This window comes from Tasmannia lanceolata, unplaced genomic scaffold (genome assembly GCF_043159265.1).
Source record: "Tasmannia lanceolata isolate RefF3 unplaced genomic scaffold, GAP_Taslan_0.1 ptg000008l, whole genome shotgun sequence".
In the NCBI taxonomy this organism is placed as follows: Eukaryota; Viridiplantae; Streptophyta; class Magnoliopsida; order Canellales; family Winteraceae; genus Tasmannia; species Tasmannia lanceolata.
In genome coordinates, this window is record NW_027518685.1 from 30,804,720 (window position 1) to 30,824,323 (window position 19,604).

The 19,604-nt window shown below is 36.9% G+C and overlaps 2 protein-coding genes and 1 long non-coding RNA gene across 3 annotated transcripts; 2 read left to right on the forward strand and 1 right to left on the reverse strand.

The window, feature by feature from the left end:
* Positions 1-524: 524 nt before the first annotated feature.
* On the forward strand, positions 525-3,031 carry LOC143883559 (uncharacterized). Its single transcript, XR_013252425.1, has 2 exons — positions 525-956; positions 2,837-3,031. It is a non-coding gene; the product is annotated as an uncharacterized LOC143883559 (long non-coding RNA).
* Positions 3,032-3,386: 355 nt separating this feature from the next.
* Positions 3,387-11,823, reverse strand: LOC143885162 (2-oxoadipate dioxygenase/decarboxylase, chloroplastic/amyloplastic-like). Its single transcript, XM_077389191.1, has 7 exons — positions 11,541-11,823; positions 8,689-8,838; positions 8,308-8,523; positions 7,439-7,560; positions 6,906-7,066; positions 5,004-5,158; positions 3,387-3,887 (listed from the first exon to the last, which is right to left on the reverse strand). The coding sequence occupies exons 1-7, from the start codon at positions 11,760-11,762 to the stop codon at positions 3,789-3,791; spliced, it is 1,125 nt and encodes a 374-aa protein (XP_077245306.1). The 5' UTR covers positions 11,763-11,823; the 3' UTR covers positions 3,387-3,788.
* Positions 11,824-12,811: 988 nt separating this feature from the next.
* LOC143883560 (uncharacterized) lies at positions 12,812-19,284 on the forward strand. The gene is made up of 2 exons (XM_077386898.1): positions 12,812-13,057; positions 18,407-19,284. The coding sequence occupies exons 1-2, from the start codon at positions 12,937-12,939 to the stop codon at positions 19,060-19,062; spliced, it is 777 nt and encodes a 258-aa protein (XP_077243013.1). The 5' UTR covers positions 12,812-12,936; the 3' UTR covers positions 19,063-19,284.
* The last annotated feature ends 320 nt before the right edge of the window (positions 19,285-19,604 follow it).

The following is a 19,604-nucleotide window of genomic DNA, read 5'->3' on the forward strand; positions in this document are numbered from 1 at the left end:
ATGGCTTTGAAGATAGAATTTTTAAGATCCATAAGAGGAACCCATGAAATTAGATTGAGGCCCTTCTTAATTCAGTTCCCATTATGGGTCCTCTTATTTTGAATTCTTTAGAAAATTTGAGTTTACTTTCTGATATCCAACAACAAATCTCTTCATCCCTTCTGGATCTGGAAAAGGATTAGTTTACTTTTCTGTCTAGATGGTTGATTTATGGTTAAGGATTGCTGCTGACTAGTTTGTTTTTGGGCTTTTCATCTCTAGGTTTTTTTTTTTCCAGAATAAAGCACACAACGAATGATTAAAATTCGTTGATAGATCATCGGAACAATGACGCGATCTGAACCATCCATTTGATAGATCCACTCCCCTGTTTTAATAATTGCATCTGTCTTCTTATTCATACTCTCAAACCCTAAATCGGGTTATGTGCGGATATTATTTCATTTCCCCATAGTAAATATCTGTTTTCCTTTATTAGACAATACACCTTGTAACACCCCGTAAAAAAAAATAACAGTTATTATTAACGGCTACTATTTACTATTACTATTTACTTTTTACTATTCACCACTAGCGGGGCCTACCGCCTGCGGGACCCACCACCATCAGTGGGGCCCACAATGAGAAGTCCACACCAACGGTGGGGATCACTACTTTTGGGGCCTACCTACTGAATCTAATGATTGCAACAAAATTATTGAACTCATAATGCACTAGGATAAGATAAGATAAGATAAATATAATATAATATAATAAAATAAAGAAGTGTTATAAACCCACCATGACCCACCATGCGTGGGTTTTTCCAAACCCTTTCCACTCATCTCCCTCTCTCAACCGAGAGACAAAAATGAGAAGAGACTGAGATTGAGAGAGGGAGAGAGATCAAGTGAAGAAGAAAGAAAGAGAAGGAGGGAGATGGAGATAGAGTTCGCCTATTCAATCTTCATTGAAAGGTAAGTACCCTACAAATTTAGTTTTTTCTTTTCTTTATTCAAGATTAAGAACCCTATTTACAGCCATAAACAGCCCTCTCCTATTTTAAAAGAAGAAAATTATCACGATTCAACGGTGTGGACAAAACCATTCAATCAGTAGTTCTACATTTCTACTGGCTATGAATCCATGATGACCCATTACCCAATTTGGGTTACAGAAGATGGTTAATACACATAGTTCAATATATAACTTCACCACAACATCACACTCCTTATTTCACTTCTCTACGGGCAGCCCTTTACCATAGTTATGAATACTCTTTTTAGCACCAGGAGGGGTGGCTCGGGAAATAATAAGGGTAGGATATAACCTTACCCCAAATAATCTAAAGGGGAATGATATCAGGGTACTCATGTTTTACTACCTACACTCCTTTTCTATTAGTATTCAACAAAGCATGAGTAACCCACTTCCTTACTGCATAATATATTTTCTATAGCTTGTCAGACCCTTCAAGAAAATGTTATGGCCTTTTCAGACGGCACATTAAATATTAGAGGACAAGGGGGAGTAGTGTAAATATCAAATATGTTGTGCGGATATCATTTCCGTAAACCAAAAGTAAATAACAAAGCAATTGAAATAAATTATCCCCTTGCATCATGCTTTCGATATTCGTACAAATTCAGTTTCTCTTCTTGATTAGTACAAAAGTGGTTGATTTTCAGCCCAATGTTATTTTAATAGCTGCACAAACTTGATTCGTCTTTTCTAATTTTTTTTTTACAAACTAGTGTTTTCAACAAAAAATTCATTTAAATTGTATTTTCTGATTTTATTAGAAAAGCCGCTGATTTCAGCACAATGGTGTTCTTGATAACTGCACAAAGTTGGTTTGTCTTTTCTAAAAAAAGTGCAGATTTTTCATGGCGGTTAGCATGATTTCGTAAATTTAAAATTTAAGGATTTATACATAGTTCTCCTAGTTATCAGTACCCTATTGAAAGAATTGAATTGGTGATTTTTGCACAAACAATTTGTAGGCTATTCTTTGAAAGGGGTTTATAAAACTGTTATTTTGTAATTCCTTTTTAGCAACGCTATGGGATAATAGACAAGAGGAGTAGTGTATTTATCAAGACATGATTTCCTCCAACCACTAAAACACCCTTAAACTCTATAAAAAACTACAATATCTGACACCATGAGACAACATGACTCAATCAATTAAATTAAAGAGATTAACGGGTTAGTTAGTTGAAAGAAAATTTGACTCGATTGTTGTGCAATTTATACAGGGAGTCTTAGAGTTAATTTATTCTACCTCAGCAGGTTCAAGAAACCAGAAGGCTAGTGATAGTTGACTCATTTTATAAGATCAGTTTAATAAATTGCTATTATAATTTCGTTCAAACATCTTTCCGTTCCTTATGTTTTCTAGAGATCATTTTAAAAGAAAATTAATTAAGATTGTTGCCGTATGTATGCACTAGTGCGTTTCAGTGTTACTTTGGTAAACACTATGGCCTATATATATGGTAAATATACCGTATGCAAAAGCATGTGAGATTGGAAAAAAACATGATTATATATAACACTGTGTATACATATGATACAAGTAAATAAGAAATTATTAGTCTCTTGATTTGATGTTTCTTTTCATCTATTCGATACTGTTTTGATTACTATATTCCCTGGCATGATATATTGACCTCTGTGTTTCTCATATTGTCCATATCTTTTGGGCAGTCTACATACCTCTTAATGAGATCTTTGTATTTTTGTTTTGCTTCAATTCCTTTATATATATCTTGTATTATAGTACAAGCTCATTAAATTGACTTTTATTTTATGAGTTAGCTTTGCTCAGTTTATACTGACCCCAATATTATAACAGATGCTGAAGGTGAAAACAGTGGAGCCGTTGCCGATGTCGGTGACACTTAGGATGGGAGAGAGTCCTCATAGGATTTCTTTTCGGGGTGACTTATTATCATGGAAGCTTAGTTGTTTTTAGTATAATATTAGCAGTTACAATAAATCATGCAATAGACATTCAATTAATGGAATATAATTGTTTAGTTGTTTTCCCTTTCGGGGGTAGCGATTCCGATTTTTTGGATTAAAAAAAAATTACGTCTAAAAATTTCCCTCGAATCCTGGTCGTTACACACCTTCTCCTCTCTTTTGAAATCATTTGATGGGCTACAGCATAAATAGGTTGTGCACCAAAAATCATTTCCATAGGATGATCCTAACTCTTTGATCTATAGAGGTTGCAGTTCCTCTATAGATCTCGGAGGGTTGGGATCATCCTATGGAAATGATTTTTTAAGCACAACCTATTTATGTCATGGCCCATCAAATGGGCAGTTTGGAGACTCTAGGGGCTTACACCATATAAAATCTCATAGTTATACATAGAGAAATGATATCTCCACTCTGGCGACAACAACAGCAGAAGCATGTACTGTATCTTACCAATACCAACAACAAATGTGAATATATAATACAGTTCCAATTATGTACATTATTTTTGGATTTTGGTCTATACCCCAGATGAACGGTCTGGATCTCATCATACATGTACCCCCATGTAGATGATTTTAGCTAGCAGCATAGAAGTTATAGTTATGGGTGTTCTTCAAGGACACTGAAGCATCCCCTTGCATTTTCCATGCTGATAGCAGAGGAGAAATACACATGGCCAACTAAACACAGTAGATAATCCTTCTAACTGAACATTTTAGTCTTTTTTTCACCCTGTAACAATAAGGCCAAAATACAAGAATCTATGTTCTTATCCACAGTTTATTTCTGAGAAAGGTGGGAAGAAAAAGCTTATTTTATCACAGTGCCTTCCTACTTAATTGATCCTTTGATGTGCTCTCAAAGATTTTGTCAGCATTTCCAACCTCGAAACCCTCACGCCTGTGGAACTCCTTGATCTATATAGCTCAAAAAGAAACACAAGAAAAGCAAGTTAATGAAATCACAAAAGGATTTTGACAGCATCCCTAAACATGTAGATATATTCGCTGAGGCCCTGTTCGTTTTGGATTTTGAGAATTGATTGAGTCCAAAACTGATTACTGGACTCAAAATTAAACGCAATTTGTCACAAACTCTACACAGTACACATAACACTCAACAGATTCCTTTGTGTACGTAAAAATCAAAAGTTTTTTAAGAATCAGCCTTAACATAGGAGAACATAGAAAGTCAAGATGACTACCAGCACGCAAGTAATCCACACAAATGGAGATCAAATCCATCATATTCGACTTACCCAACAATAATGTAGGTCATGAGAAAATACTTAAATAAGAAGACAGTTAAATAAATTCAATATTTTTATATATACTGAGATCAGCACAATCACTACAACTCAAAAAAAGAAAAAGTTGATTCAGGAGGAAGCCAAATAAGTTTAAAAGAAGATCAAGCTTCTTATTGTTTTTTACAACTCAAACCCCTTAGAACCCTTTGTTGTAGCATGTCCATACAGGCTTTTTTAGGATAGCTCGGTCATTTGCTTTCCTTTTTTTAGGATAGCTCGTGCGTCAACTCACTGATAAGTTTCTCCTCACTGTTTATTTGGTTATTGTTTCATTTTACAGATTAGATATTGCAGATTTCTACATATTGCTGTTTATCATCAGATTCATCTTGGAAAAAGGTATAATCTGAAATTTTCCCACTATCCCTAAACAACATATCCCACAAAGCAAATCATGCTACACTACCTTAGTTTTAACTTGCATGACATTATTGGCAGCGGCACACTAAATTGGATAAGCACTGAAAGGTTTTGTGGGGATAAAGTTCTGGGGAGCCACATCTTTTACTCATGGGAGTAGGCCATAGATGTGATTGATAAATTCCAAAAGCACTACACATACTGTCAGTTTGTATATTTAATGGGGATGGCCCTGTAGATCAATGGTTGAGACTTCGTATCTCAACCTTGAGGTCGCAGGTTCGATCTCAGCTTACCTCCCGAAAAAAAAGTTCGCATATTTAAAGACAGATCCATATCGACAAGGAAATACAAATATTCATACCTCTTTGGCACGCAAATGTTTATACTGAGGCAGCACAAGACGTTCTGCAAATTCGATGTATGAACATGGAACAGATTCCGTGATACCGTCAGCAAAATGAAAAGGCATCGAATCAGCCACAGTTGAACTTTGCAATAGAAGGCCATCAGGGCTCACTGTTTGCAGCAAGAGAAAGTCCATATGATGATAAGTCACCGATGGGTTAGTAAAAAAAGGACAAAAAAACAGATGGTGTATACTTTTTTTGTTAGGTTACATAAGTCAGGTCAGGCAGACTGAGACAGTGAAACCTGACAATAGCGGGACCAGATCCCTGAACTTACCCCAAAAGGAGGGGTGCCCACTGCCACTCGAACACAGAGGGTACAGGGAAAAATGTTGTATGAAATGGTGGACTTATGATTCACTATATATAAAGCTAGGTAAAATGCAGCAACAATACTGTGAAGCGATTCAATTGGCAATACTAGGGTATAGAACATAGCTACATGAGTAAATAACATTGACCACCAACAATGGTAAAAAAAAAAAATGGATTAACTAATCACCTAATTATCTTGATGATAAAGCTAATACTAAAGAAATTTCAAGTAATATTACTCACTTGATTTTACTTTTAAGTGAAAAATTTGAGAATACCCTAATGTAAGTAGACTAAATCTATCATAGCATTGCCATTTCAAAAAATAAAATAAAATAATAATAATAATCTATCATAGCATTTGAATTGGAAAACATGGTTTGCTTCTTTCACTTCCACGTTAGTAAATCACTGCAACATATGTGCAATAACTTGTGATGAACGTCTATGGCCTGGGAAACAGGCTTAGTCAACATCAGAATAAGCACAAATCTCAGGACTTCCACCTAACCAAATTTCTGCCAGCATACCTGCAATAACTTGTGGTGGGAGTGTGTATTGCCTGGGAAACAGGCCTAGTCAACATTAGAGTAAGCAAAAATCAAGATGCTCATGAATAAGAAAGAAACATATCATGTATTGGCAATATGACTCGGATTTTGAGGTCCTTGTGACACCTCCAATACGTGAAATAGTGAACTATGGCAACAGATTATTGTCAGCACCTCAAGATTAAATTTTGGAACGAGATGTCCCAAACTGGGGTTTGTTTTAAATGGTCTAAGAATTAAGTAGATGCATAACGGAAATTAATCAGTCATGATTTTAAACTCTACTTTGTTTTAAATGGACTAAGAATTAAGTAGATGCATAATGGAAATTAATCAGTCATGATTTTAAACTCTACTCAAAAGTCAACTCCAATAGACTGTTTTTTCAAATGCTCCGCGGCCTCCACCCACTGCTTCAGCCAAGTCAACCCATGCAACTTGAGAACCAAATCACCAAAAATTGATACTATGGTCGAGATTTTGATATCTCTAGGGCAAGATCCGAATCTCAATAAAAATGAATGAAAGGAAACATGTTGTGCTTTCAAGAAGTTGATAACTTCTTGAAAGCATAATAGGAACCCCAGATGTTGTGCTTTCAAGAAGTTGATAACTTCTTGAAAACATAATAGGAACCCCAGATATTCTCCTAAAAATAGAAGTGAATAGTTATACCAATCAATTGTAATATAGAAGAGTACATATTTCCGAATTCCAATTAAACGAGCATCCCATAGGTTATTTTTGAAAATGACAGCTAATATTCCTCAGAACTCAGCTTACGATCCTGTTGCATTTCGCATAAAGAAAACTGTGACCCGAGGATAGGAAACATGCTATCACAATTTTCTAAGAGTCAAAAACCTGCTTGAGAATTGTTCTTTCACAAATTGAATTCAGATTTTTCAAGGAAAAAAGTAGTGAATCTGGTTCAAGCTTATCTCATAAAAAACCCATTGATGCATCATACAAGCAAAGTTGATAGTAGACCTTTTAAAGACCCCCCTTCAGAGTTCAGTTTGAATCCATTATCTTCAATAAAATTGTTGAGAGTGTTGATGTTTCTCACTGATTCTAGGCGATGGGTTGAAATAGTAGCATGATTCAATGCATACCCATTGACAAGAGTCCATGCAGCATATTCACTTTCCCTGGGTATCGACAAATTAGAAGAATAAATAAACTTCTAGAAACGAAGTTATGATGGCGACAGAAATGCAGATAATAAAGGTTACACAGAATTCAAGCACAAATACAGCTCAGAAGAGAAACATATTGTTTCCAACCTACTTGAGATAGGTGAAGTGTATAGGCAAAGCTGTAAATACATTTAAAGTTTGATTTTGTAGAAAAAAAAAGCTTTAAAGTTTGATTTTTGCAGATAACAAAAAAGCTCCTAAACAATAATTAGCAATTACATATCTGAGAATGGCACCAAGTTTGATGTTATGATGTCTACACTTATCTACTAGATAAAGATATATGCGCTTGCTCAAGAAATTTAAGTTTCTGAAAATAAGTACCTAGATAATTTCTGGTAGTCAGAATATAAGGGCTTCTCCCATGTTAGAAGTCCCAAGGCACTTGCTAGAGCTGCATGTTTATTTCCCATACCAGATATTTTAGTGTATTTTCTTATTATTTCCTGCATGAATGAAGCAATAACTACAGATCATAAAGTAAGAAAATAAAATTTTCAACCAAATTAATTACATGGTATTGACAACGGACTATGATCAAAATCAGCCTAAGTTAACCAAGAAGGTAGCAATAACAAACTTGTCAAGTGATGATATGTTTTTAAATTGACAAGAAGTAATAGAGATAAACTTGAGTGACTTCTCTAATTAAAACACATATTCATACATACATACATACATATATATATATATATATATAATTATATATACATAATAAAAAAACGATTTATTGAAACAATAAGAAAGACATGGTCCTGAATAACATTGGCCTAGATCTTGTCCAAAACTGTTGACTACATCAGAAAGTCTAAGTAGCTCTGATGAAGAACATAAACCGTCATGCTAAACATACAATAAATTTAAGAAGAGTTTCTTGACTATAATTGAATTAAACAAGTTACACAGGTAGAAATTATATCATCTTTGTTCTGTAGAAATTAGGCACATGCTTTCCAACGCAAGTTCTCAAATATGATGACGGAGAACTAACAAAGAAGAGTTAGCATACAGGGTAGTATGACATGAAACAACAGAAAGAAAAAAAAATTGTGCAGGATCACATTTAATTCTTACGTGTGAGAAGTTTCAGGAATATACACTATTGAACCCACTTCAAAAAAAAATACACTATTGAAAAAATCCATATTCAAACCAACAATCATCTGACCAGGCTATACAGTCTTAAAACACACCTGGGCTTCAGAACTCATCTCTTCCACACGAAGCTCTGATATAAAAATTCTTGGCAAAGGCCCATCAACCCCACTCCCACAGCCACTGTCACAAGTATCAGGAGGACTAAACCACAGTGCTTTCAACTTTTTTGCAGGAAATCTCAATTCTTCACGCGTACTGTAACCAAAATCCATAAAAATTTGTGCAATGGAGTCGATCCCATAACCATCCACCTTCAATTACAAATGAAAAAGATTACAGAATATCAACAGTAAAGTCTATACATTACATGCTAATGAAAACAACCAAATGCTCTTAATGGAGCTAGAGATAAAACCGAGATGAAAAAACAAGACCCAATTTAGAAACACAATGAGAAAAATTAAGACAAACCGTACACCGAATGTCCTAAAAGCAAAATGATCATAGCAAACATGATCACCATCGCATGAGCGAACAAGGTCCAGAATGGCTTTTGCAGTAGGATTCCTATTCAAATAGACTTTCTCCATACTTGAAAGTATGCTCCTAAGGAATGATCCAGTAATCTGAAATAAAAACAACATTCATTAACAATCTGTCTCCGTGATTGTAACTTTAAACAAATAAAATAGGTAGACAGATAATTTCTACATAACCACAATTAATATGATTACATTCAAAATAGCATTTAAATTATCAAATAAACATTAACAATATAACAAGGCTATAAGCATATAATATTCCATGGATGTATCCTTTCAGTAAAAATATATACTATATATAATGGAGAAACTTGGGAGGGTTTTATCAAAGCATGTGTGGGGGAGTTGGCTCTGTTTATCTCTCAAAAAAAAAAAGATTGCAAAAAAGAAGAAGCAAAATTAATACAAAAATAGGCTACTGATATTGGCACTACCATATTTTAATAATTGCACTAAATTACCTTGTCTTTTATTTTTCAATTGGCTTCTAAGAGCTTTATGGGAATTGTAATAACATTTGAAAGCTGGTTAAATAATAAAAGACAATGCGAGTTTGTAAAATTGCTTACTTTTTTACCCATGAAAAAATAACTTGAACAAACCCAATTCGATTTTTATTTAGAGGGATCTTCAATTTATGATGATATTCCTCTAAATTAATGTTACGTGCCTAATTGGCCGTCACACAAATAAACAAAATGAAAAGATAGAAAAGAGGGATAAAGGGGTTGATTCGAGGCAACTGGGCCTCCTAATGGTTCAATTCGAGAGGAACCATAACTCTCCTAAACAAAGTTTCCTTTGCTGTAAATTTCTCTTTGTCCATTTCATTCAAATACAAGAACTTAAATACATGCACAAAGAGAGTGCCACATCAACAGCCCATTAACCCACAACTTTACCCACTAACATAACACATAATAAAACTGACATCCACAACCCTACATAAATAACTACTTGATAACTACTTTGCAACTACAACACATACACCATAGAGGTACGTATCATTCCTCCCCCCTTGAAAAATCTTGTTGGACATGATTTTGTTGAACACAATTACCATTAGGCTTTCAAGATCTTCAAAAACAACGGTCCCGATCTTTCGAACTTCGCCTTCAAAATTAGTTATGATCAATGTTGGAAGGAGATATGATTTTTCATGGAATTGCATTGAAATGATGAAAGGGTAAAATGACTAAACAAAACCAACATGATCCTTGCTAGAGCGTTCAACAAAACTATCTTTGTTGCCATCAATTCTTGCTCTTTTCTCTATCGGAACATCAACATCTTCAAGATTAAGATTTTCTTCATCTTTGCGCATTTCCTCAATCGCAATACTGATTTTGATCAAGCCTTCCGTAAATTGTCGTTGTCCTTCCAACAATTTCGAAACAAGCGCTTTGATTTTTGCAAAAATCATCACGTATGGAATTCAAAATCTTCAAAGATGTATCCATGGCACAGGATCGACGGCTCTGATGCCACTTATTACGTGCCTCATTGGCAAAAACACAAATAAACAAAAGGAAAATAGAGAAGAGGGCGAGAGAAGTTGATTCGAGGCAACCGAACCTCCTAACGGCTCAATTCGAGAGGAGCCATGACTCTCCTAAACAAAGCCACCTTTGCTATAAAATTTCTCTTCTTCCTCAAAACACAAAACTTAAATACAAGCATAAAGGTAGTTTTACATCACTACCCCACTAACACACTTACATAACACATATGCAATAACTAACATCCACAACATAACCCATAACCACATAATTACAAACTAAATTCTAACAAAAACCACTAACATGCACATATCATTCCTTCCCCCCTTAGAAACGACCTTGCCCTCAAGGTCGAATTATTGAATAAAATACTTTAATCCACCAGGGTCCAAAATCGTATTGGGCTTGAGTTTGTTGAGTAATACAACTAACGTTGTTGGGCTTCCATCTTCAAAAATAACGGTCTCGATCTTTTGAACTCCACATTCAAAATCTGTTGTGATCAAACTCGAAAAGAGATATGATTTTTCATCAATTCTCGCACTTATCTCTACACAAACATCACCTGTCTGAAGTTTCAACTTTTCTTCGTCTTTACCCATTTCTTTGATCGCCTTGCTGATTTTTTCCAAGCCTTCTGCAAATCGTGGGTGTTCTTCCATCATTTTCAAAACAAGCACTTTGATTTGATGGAAATCATCGCGTATGCATTCCAAAAGCTCCCAAGACGTAGCCATAGCTTTGGATCAACGTCTCTGATACCACTTGCCTAATTGACCGTAACACAAATAAACAAAATGAAAATATAGAAAAGAGGGAGAAAGGGGTTGATTCGAGACAACCGGACAAAGGTTCAATTTGAGAGGAACCATAACTCTCCTAAACAAAGTTTCCTTTGCTGTAAATTTCTCTTCTTCCATTTCATTCAAATACAAAAGCTTAAATACATAGCACAAAGAGAGTGCCACATCAACAACCCATTAACCTACAAACTTTACCCACTAACATGACACATAATAAAACTAACATCCACAACCTTACATAAATAACTACTTGATAACTACTTTGCAACTACAGCACATGCACCATAGAGGTACGTATCAATTAACCAAAATCGTATTATGCCCTTCTAAATTGTGCAAAGAAATATTTTTCCAAAGAAAAAATATTCAATCAGAAATGTTTTCTTTGCAATCCAAACAGGGCAAAGGTACCCTTTGCAAAATCATTATAACTATGAAAAGAGAGGCAAAAAACCATCAAAGGAAAGGGGTGGGGGAAATTTACCTTGGGGGGAGAATCTGAGAATCCATCCATTTTAAAGGCAGAAGAGAAGAATTGAAACTTCTGTTTTTGGATGGGATTAGGCTGAAATTTCAGTTTTGGAATCAGAAAATTTCTTGAATTCGATTCTGGAAAAGAAGAGAGAGACAGAGATGAAAGGTGATTTTGTTTTCTGAGAGAAGAGTAGTACAGAGGAAGAAGGGTGGAAACCCAAGATGCTTCCATGGATTGATCAAGGTTCTAACAGGGTAGAGTTCAAATGATCTTGAGAGAGGGTCATCAAAGCCACGCAATTTTCTATTTCAGAAGCCACGTGTCGAAATAGTAGACATCCAGATACATGGATTTCCCCCCATTCCGGTCTCTCTCTCCAACATGGATGAACGGTTGGTGGGCCCAACAATTAATTTGCTTTAATCTGTGAGCAAGGTAGGCCCACCATAGGATGATCCAAACCATCCATTCGGTGGCCCACATCGTAAATAGGTTGCACCCTAAAATATCCATTGGGTGGATCATCCTTTGAAAATGATATTTTAGGGTGCAACCTATTTACGTTGTGGGCCATCGAATGGATGGTTTGGATCATCCTGTGGTTTAGGTCGTACAGTAACATTAAGGCCCAATTGTAGGCCCACTCATATTTTTCAAAACGAAGTGTGCGGTCCACACAATAGGATGATCCAAGCCGTCCATTCGATGAGCCGCAACGTAAATAGGTTGTGCCCCCAAAATCATTTCCACAGGATGATCGCAACCCTCCAATCTATAATATTTTGGGGTGCAACCTATTTACGTTGTGGGCCATCGAATGGATGGTTTGGATCATCCTATGGTGGGGCCTACCTTGTTTGATGTAGTGTTGTACCGTTGTAGAGTAGGGGGTGATTTTAAGAGAAAAAGGGAGTGACTGCTTAGCCGGTAAAAGTAGATAGGAGACGTACTCTATAGATAGTGGGCCGGAAGGGGGAAATAGCTTCCAAGGGGAATATCAGCGCCTTTTTAAAGTTAAAATCTTGCTTATAAAACCTGCTTTTACCATTAAAAAGAGAGAGGAAGTCTAGACTGAAGGGAGCCCTTGCAAAAAAAAGAGGCGAAAAGGCTCCCTCATTGGCTGCACATCACCATCATGTTTGACTTTTCAGCCGTTATTAATGCATGATGGTGATGTGTAGCCAATAGGAGAGCCCTTTCACCTCTTTTTTGCAGGGGCTCCCTTCAGTTTAGACTTCCTCCCTATTTACGTCGTGTTCAATCACATGGACGGTTTAGATCATACAAGTGAGACGCACGGATCAGATGGAGAACTTGGGGGTCATTTTTACAAAGCACACCCCTATCGAATTTCAGTAGACGCAGATCGATCGATATCAGAGAGAAAGAGAGAGAGGGATTGGAAATGGAGAATGGTGCAAGAGAAGTTCGGAGAAGGAGAATTGTGGAGAGGGGATCCGATCGTCTCGCTTTCATCACCGGAAAAATCCAATCTCTACCATCATCTCCTCCAAACAATCTCAACGGTATAAAATAATTTCCTCTTTCATCTTCTATTCCTTTCTTATTTTGCCCTAATTCCTCATTCCTCTCGCTCTTTCTTCGTATTCTCTTCTTGATTCTCGTCTATTTGTTTTGTTATTGCTTGATTTTTAGGGCATCTCGTTGATCTTCTTTTTCACGTTTACGCCCTAGAAATGGAATAAAAACGTATTCTCCTAATGTGCTTCTATTCTAGTAATACATTGGAATCAAATCAAATATGTTGTTGTTATGGTGTTCAGAATCCAGATCAATAATTTTGTTTGGTTTTGATTTCCGTTGATACTACAGAGTAAAGACTTACAGTTACATTTGGGAAATGTTATCAGCACTACTGTATTTTGATGACCACACTCCTCACTCTATTAAAAGTATCGAATAGCCTGCACCATAGGATGATCCAACCGTCCATGTGATGGAACACAACATAAATAGGTTATGCCTCAAAAATTATTTACATAGCATGATCCTAGCCCTCCGATCCATAAGGTTTCCATAATATCCAGTTCTTCTACAGATCGGAGGGTTAGGATGAACCTATGGAAATGATTTTTTGGGCACAACTTATTTAGGCTGTGGCCCATCTAATGGACGGTTTGGATCATCCTATGGTGCGGGCCATACCGTACTTTTTAATAAAGTTAGGAGTGCGATCATCAAAATACAGTAGTGCTCATAACATTTCCCTCAAATTTTTATGATAATATAGTCTAAATTAATGTTGTGTTTCTGTGGTTGTCTTGATAAAATAATTTTGTTTCGTTTTGATTTAATGATTTCCATTGATATTAAAGAGTTACTGTTGAATTTTGGTGATAATATGGCATAGTTTCCAATCATGAATAGTTTAAAACGAATGTCTGGAAAAACTATATTCAAAATGCATTATTTTAGGCTATTTGATATTCTATAGGCTCTGTTTGGTTAGATGAGATTTTAGTGGAAGTAGTAGTCAACAAGGAGGTGACAAGGGTGGGATATGTGTAGACTTGTCTGAGAAGATTAGAGGGAATTTTGGGGAATTTTGGTAGTGTGTTTGGTTAGATGTCAAAGCATGTGGGAGAATGGAGGGGTGTCATTAACAAAATAAATAGTAGAAGAGAGAGAAAGAGGAGAGAGAAAGAGAGAGAAAAGTAATGATTACACATGGCATTTCATATTCTACTCTTCTCCCCTCTAAAATTTACCAAAAACAAGGTTTGGCATTGGAAAAGTAGGGGAGGGGACAATCCCGCCACATAGGCGCCACCTAAGCAAAAAGCTAATAATGATGTCTCTCCTATGTCTAGTAGTCCAATGGGATTTGAGCTAAAAAATGACAACCAAACAACATTTGGTATTTCATATTCCCAGAAATGCTCAGCCGTCTTCCCTACTTTTTGCAACCAAACAGAGCCATAAGCATACTTCAGGGCTTAAAAAGGGAGATTGAAATATTTCTTTTCCCATAATAGCAGTAGGGTCTGTTTGGATGCACGTGATATAGAAGTGTAAGGAAGAGAGTATAGATTCCCATTTCTTTACTTTCCTTTTTCTTTTGATTTGAGAGGAAAGTCAAGCATTACAAAACGGCTTACATTTGGAAAATTTACGACTGCCATGTGAACAGTAAATGGCAACCAATCCATGCTAGGAAATGGAAAATGTATCCTTTTACTTTGATTTTCTCACTCTTTGGCGTGTCCAAACGAACCCGTAATGTTTAGAGGAAGGGATGTGGATGTAATTTATTGGCCAATGGTCATCTGTTATAGAAATGTATAATCTATGGTGCTCTAAGCAATCTATGGTGTACTCGGATTTATTCGCTTTTGTATATTGGAGGGGACAACTTGTCCCAACCATTATTCAATAAAATTATCAACTTTAAAATAAATAAAAAAGCATCTATGGATTTTATGTACTAGACTTTAGGAGGATATATGCAGATTAATTGAGTCAATGTCTTATAGTATGGATGGAGTAAAGAAGGTTTCTTTTAGTCTTAAGGTATCAAGTCATGAAATTAGGGTGAACCTAACTATTGGAACATCATCGAGGCTCCTCAAAGAGCTTGTGGTATGATTTAACCTAATCTTTTAATTTCAAGCATGTTACAGCCATGAGCTTGGAAGCTTTTCTCGACTCCCTATTTCAATAACTTCTCAGTGGCACCAGTGCTTGGTGTCATAGGACTTGGTGTTGTAGTGATCTTGGCAAGATTTCTGATTTTCATCATCCTTTTTTAGTCTTCACAGCCCGCCCCCATAATAGTTTTTTAATGGTAGCAACTTTATTGATTGCAATAAGAAAAACAAACACTCACAGACCAGCCGAGCATGAGCAAAAGAACCGGTAAAGCGGGGCCTAATCCATCATTCAGAAAAACAAGAGAAGACACAATTTTGGGTCTGGGCACCCCCTTCCTTAGCAAAAGTATCAGCATCGCCATTTCCGGACCAATGCACATGATGGAAATGGCCTTCATAATTTCTTACAAGAAAACGTAATGGTGTTTTGAAGATTAAAGAATTGCATTGCATTTTCCCTATAAGAGTATGTGAGCTTGTTAGTTTAGTAGTAGATTCAAACAGTTTATGGACAAGCTTATCTCCCTTAGCCAATTGATTTTCTTCACGAGATACAACCTTTCATAATGAGGAGTAATGCTAGGGGATCTACTATCTCTTTTTCGTTTTGGTTGCAAAAGCACTGAGTAATTTCATGGAAATGAGTATCACTCTTCACGAGATTTCTTCATAAGGTGGATATCAATTGATAAGGAATACAGGAGAGATGGAGTTGAAGGCCAGGATCTTGAAGGCCAGACTTGTCGGAAGAGTGAAGGAGTCACTCTGGACTGTGGAAGAATTGTGGAAATGGGCAGCAGATCAATGGTGGCTTCGACAGATATCAGCGCCAAATAAATTGAGCAGCAATGACGTATTGTTCATGCTGGAATTGAAGAAACAGGCTCAGAGAATTCGAAGAGTGGGTGGAGGATTGGCCGTGGGAGACAAGCTGGAATGTTTGTCCCCTTGGAATGTGGCATTGAAACTAGGAGTGAAGACGATTTGGATCCCATTTTTTGGCATTCCCTTCCACTCTTGGGCAAAATCTAGTGTGGAGGCACTTGGCCCAATATTCTAGAAGGTATTGGAGCTGGAAACAGAAGTTGTAGATGGAAAATCTTGGGAATGTGCCATGGCTTTGGTGCTCTGAAGAGAGTGGACGTTTCTGTGAGCATCAGTAAGAATCTGGTTGTCAGAAGATGGTACGTGATCAGAGTTTGTGGGGAACTCGGGATCTTCGACTATCAGCAGAATGTTGAAGAGAAGACAGACGTTGGTCACTGTTCAACGCCATCTATGTGGAGTTTGGCAGCTGATTGGAGAAGGCGATCAGTGCAACTTCTAGAGGAAATGAACAGTTGCAAGAAGAAGGAGATGATATTCTTGGGGACCCATATGTTTCCGGTTCTGTGGGCAGGAAAGCAGAGGGTGGGCCAGTGGGCTGAGGTTGTGTAGGCTTCAAGTTCCTATGGTTTCAAGTCCAGTTCATCCATCCAGAGCAAGACATGCAACCAGGTGGGGTCCTTGCCGATCCCAGGGGCAAAGGACTAAGGCCTTGCACCTGATTCATTTTGGAGAGTCAGACTGATGTTGGCTTCCTGATTTGGCACAATCATGTGTTGATAGGAATTCCCACTCCTTTTATCGAGAATCAGCATATTGTCATCTGCAAGGATCCCACATATGGCAATCATAATTGAATTGTACCAATCGACTCCAGCTATGATTACATATTGGTCGGTGCATATGCTCAGAAAAACAATTCTCGGAATATTTTGAACAGAACCATAACATCTGATGCTCTACTGTGTTTTCATTTGGCATGCTCTCAATCTGAGGATAACACTTGCAAACATCATTTTGTAGAGAGAAATCCAAGTCTCGGATAGAGAGCCCGTAATTTCTAATCCATTAGAAGAGGTCGTGTTCTCAATCCTAAGTGGAGAGCCCTAACTCCCCTATATTGATATCATGAATTTCAGTAGAACAATGAGCACGCCTATGTGCAATTCATCTCATATAAAATGTGGAAAACCAAAATTCAACATATTGACTTTGCAGGTGCATTACTGCCAAGAATCCTGATGACTGTAAGTGGTTACTAATTCGATTTGGAAGCTTTTACTTCATAAGAAATGTACTAAATTTGGGAGCCAGGCCAATGTTGAAGAGGTTATGACGCAAATGAAAGTTAGGGACTTGAGTTAATGAGCTTTAACCCAGTTTACTCTTCGTAAATGATAGTTTCGAAGAATTGATAACTGTTTCTTGCATAGTTGTTTCTTGGTAAGTTGTATGTTGGTCAAGTGTATCTGTGTCAAATTCTGTTTCACTTCATTGAAAACATTTGCTATCGCAAGAATCATATGTATGAAGAAAATAAGCTGGAGGCATTATGTATCAAGAGAGTTAGTCAGTTAGTGGGGCCTACTTATTTTGATGATCGAGACCTGTCTAAAGAGGCGCCCCCATCAGAGACAGGCTGTGGTAGGCCATGCTATGAAAGCCTCCTTTGAAAAGATGATCCTAGAACTCTAATATATTTGGTGACAAATGAATGATTCAAAAAATTTATACATTTATCCTCTACAAAATGTCGTCACCGAAACATCGAAAATGGGATACAGGCCTTAGTTTACGCTACACATTGGAACAATGGAAATCACTTCGAGAGAAAAATCACTTCGAAAGAGAGTACTTCCCCTGACGTGGTTTACCCTGAAATGGCGTACCCCCGCTGGAACAAACAATTTTTTTTTTTTGGTTTCTAGTAGAAAATGCTGGAGAAAAATGCTATATAGGATTCCTAATGTTAGTTTGCATATGTGTAATATGTCTAGGGGCAAGAAGATAGGTATCGGTTTGGTAATTTCCTTCTAATAATGATTAGGGCTTGTCTAACACAACCATATTGTCAGTGATCTGCAAAATGGATCTTAAGCATTCAAGGAATATTTAGTATCGAGGTTAAGGAAAAAAAATTGTCTGAACATCTTATCTCCAGATTCTGTTATTAAAAAAGAAAGAAAGAAAAACATCTTATCTCCAAAATCCAAATCCATAAAAGAACTTAGTTTAGCAACTCTTGATCTCCTCACCTTCTTCACAAACCCCAGCTAAACATCTTGCCCGTAACATTTTTTTTCCTTTACTATCATATTCAGAGGTGTTATGTTTATGGTATTTTCACTTGTAACCTATAAATCCTACCTTTCTTGTATTGTGGTTCCTTGCTTTAATTTACACCATATTTTTACTTACTGAAGCTTTTGGCACTCACAGCTGTTTCACGTGGCGAGGATGATACCAGTGACCCTGTTTCGCCAAAATGCAATCCAATCAGTGAAGCTATAAGGACCACCTTGGACACAGACAGTGAAGTACAATCTCTTATCTCTTCAAGCAGTGAAATTGTAAGGAATCCATTGGATACAGACAACGAAATACAACCTTCGATCTCTTCAGAACTTCTAAATTCATCCAATTCTACATCTGATATCAGGCCACATGTAGAACCATGCCATTCTAGGCTTTTCACTGCGACCCAAATCATTTCCTCCATCTCAGCTTCTGAGAACATCCGTCTTCTTTGCTCTTTCCTCATAGCTCTTTTGGTAGTTCTATCAGGTCATAGTGATCCTCTTGGCAGTAGCATAATAAGAAACATAGTAGCCTATAGGCCGCTTTATCTGGTCTTGTTGACTGATGTAACCATTGTGCTTGGATTGCTACTATTGCGAAGCCGAGGAACATGCGAAAAGGGAGAAGAAACAGCTCGAATAACAGGTGAAGAAGAATATGGTTGGGCAGATAGAGTAGGTAAAGCATTGGAGGTGGGATTGGTGGTTCAGAAAGCCATGAATGCAGCTTTCATGGATTGCAGTGTTTATGCAGTACTCCTCATCTCTGGCCTTTCTCTAAGGCAATATTGCTTGTAGCTTTCACCTGTTTATCACTTGACTCCAGCCCTAGTTTCAACTTGGGCAGGGTGTTTTTTTTTTGTAGGATTGAGCCAGATAGGGCACTAGGAATTGTAACTTTGCAGGTAAATCTGCTACCAAACAAAAATTACAACTGGGGACTATCATTTATTCTCCATATGATGATCTAACCCTACGATTTGTGGAGGTTTCTATTCCATCATTTTTTGAAGTTTTTGAGCCGTCCATTTTACAAATAATATATTGGAGGGTTGGATTGGTTTTCCGTGTGAAACTCGTGTTATAAAATCACCATTATAAAGGCCCTTTTGTAGGCTAATATTCACACTGCCATGTTTTAACAACTAGCCAAACTCGCCTTGTCTTTTTATAAAATCACCCGTCCATAATAGCAATTACGAGAGAAATTATAGAGATGAAAGGGCGTTCAAACACGTACTCATCATCCCATCCTTTGATATTTGATCCAACAACAGCTCACTTTTTGAGAAGCAGCTGTTGGATCAAATATCAAGGGCTGGTACTTCCATCCTACCACC

Coding starts and splice junctions, on each gene's coding strand:
- LOC143885162 (XM_077389191.1), bottom strand. CDS start 11,762: ATGGAAGCATCTTGGGTTTCCACCCTTCTTCCTCTGTACTACTCTTCT. Junction 7,067..7,438: donor GACTACCAGAAATTATCTAG/GTACTTATTTTC, acceptor GTCGATACCCAG/GGAAAGTGAATATGCTGCAT. Junction 5,159..6,905: donor TGAAGGGGGGTCTTTAAAAG/GTCTACTATCAA, acceptor TGCTGCAAACAG/TGAGCCCTGATGGCCTTCTA.
- LOC143883560 (XM_077386898.1), top strand. CDS start 12,937: ATGGAGAATGGTGCAAGAGAAGTTCGGAGAAGGAGAATTGTGGAGAGG. Junction 13,058..18,406: donor TCCTCCAAACAATCTCAACG/GTATAAAATAAT, acceptor TGGCACTCACAG/CTGTTTCACGTGGCGAGGAT.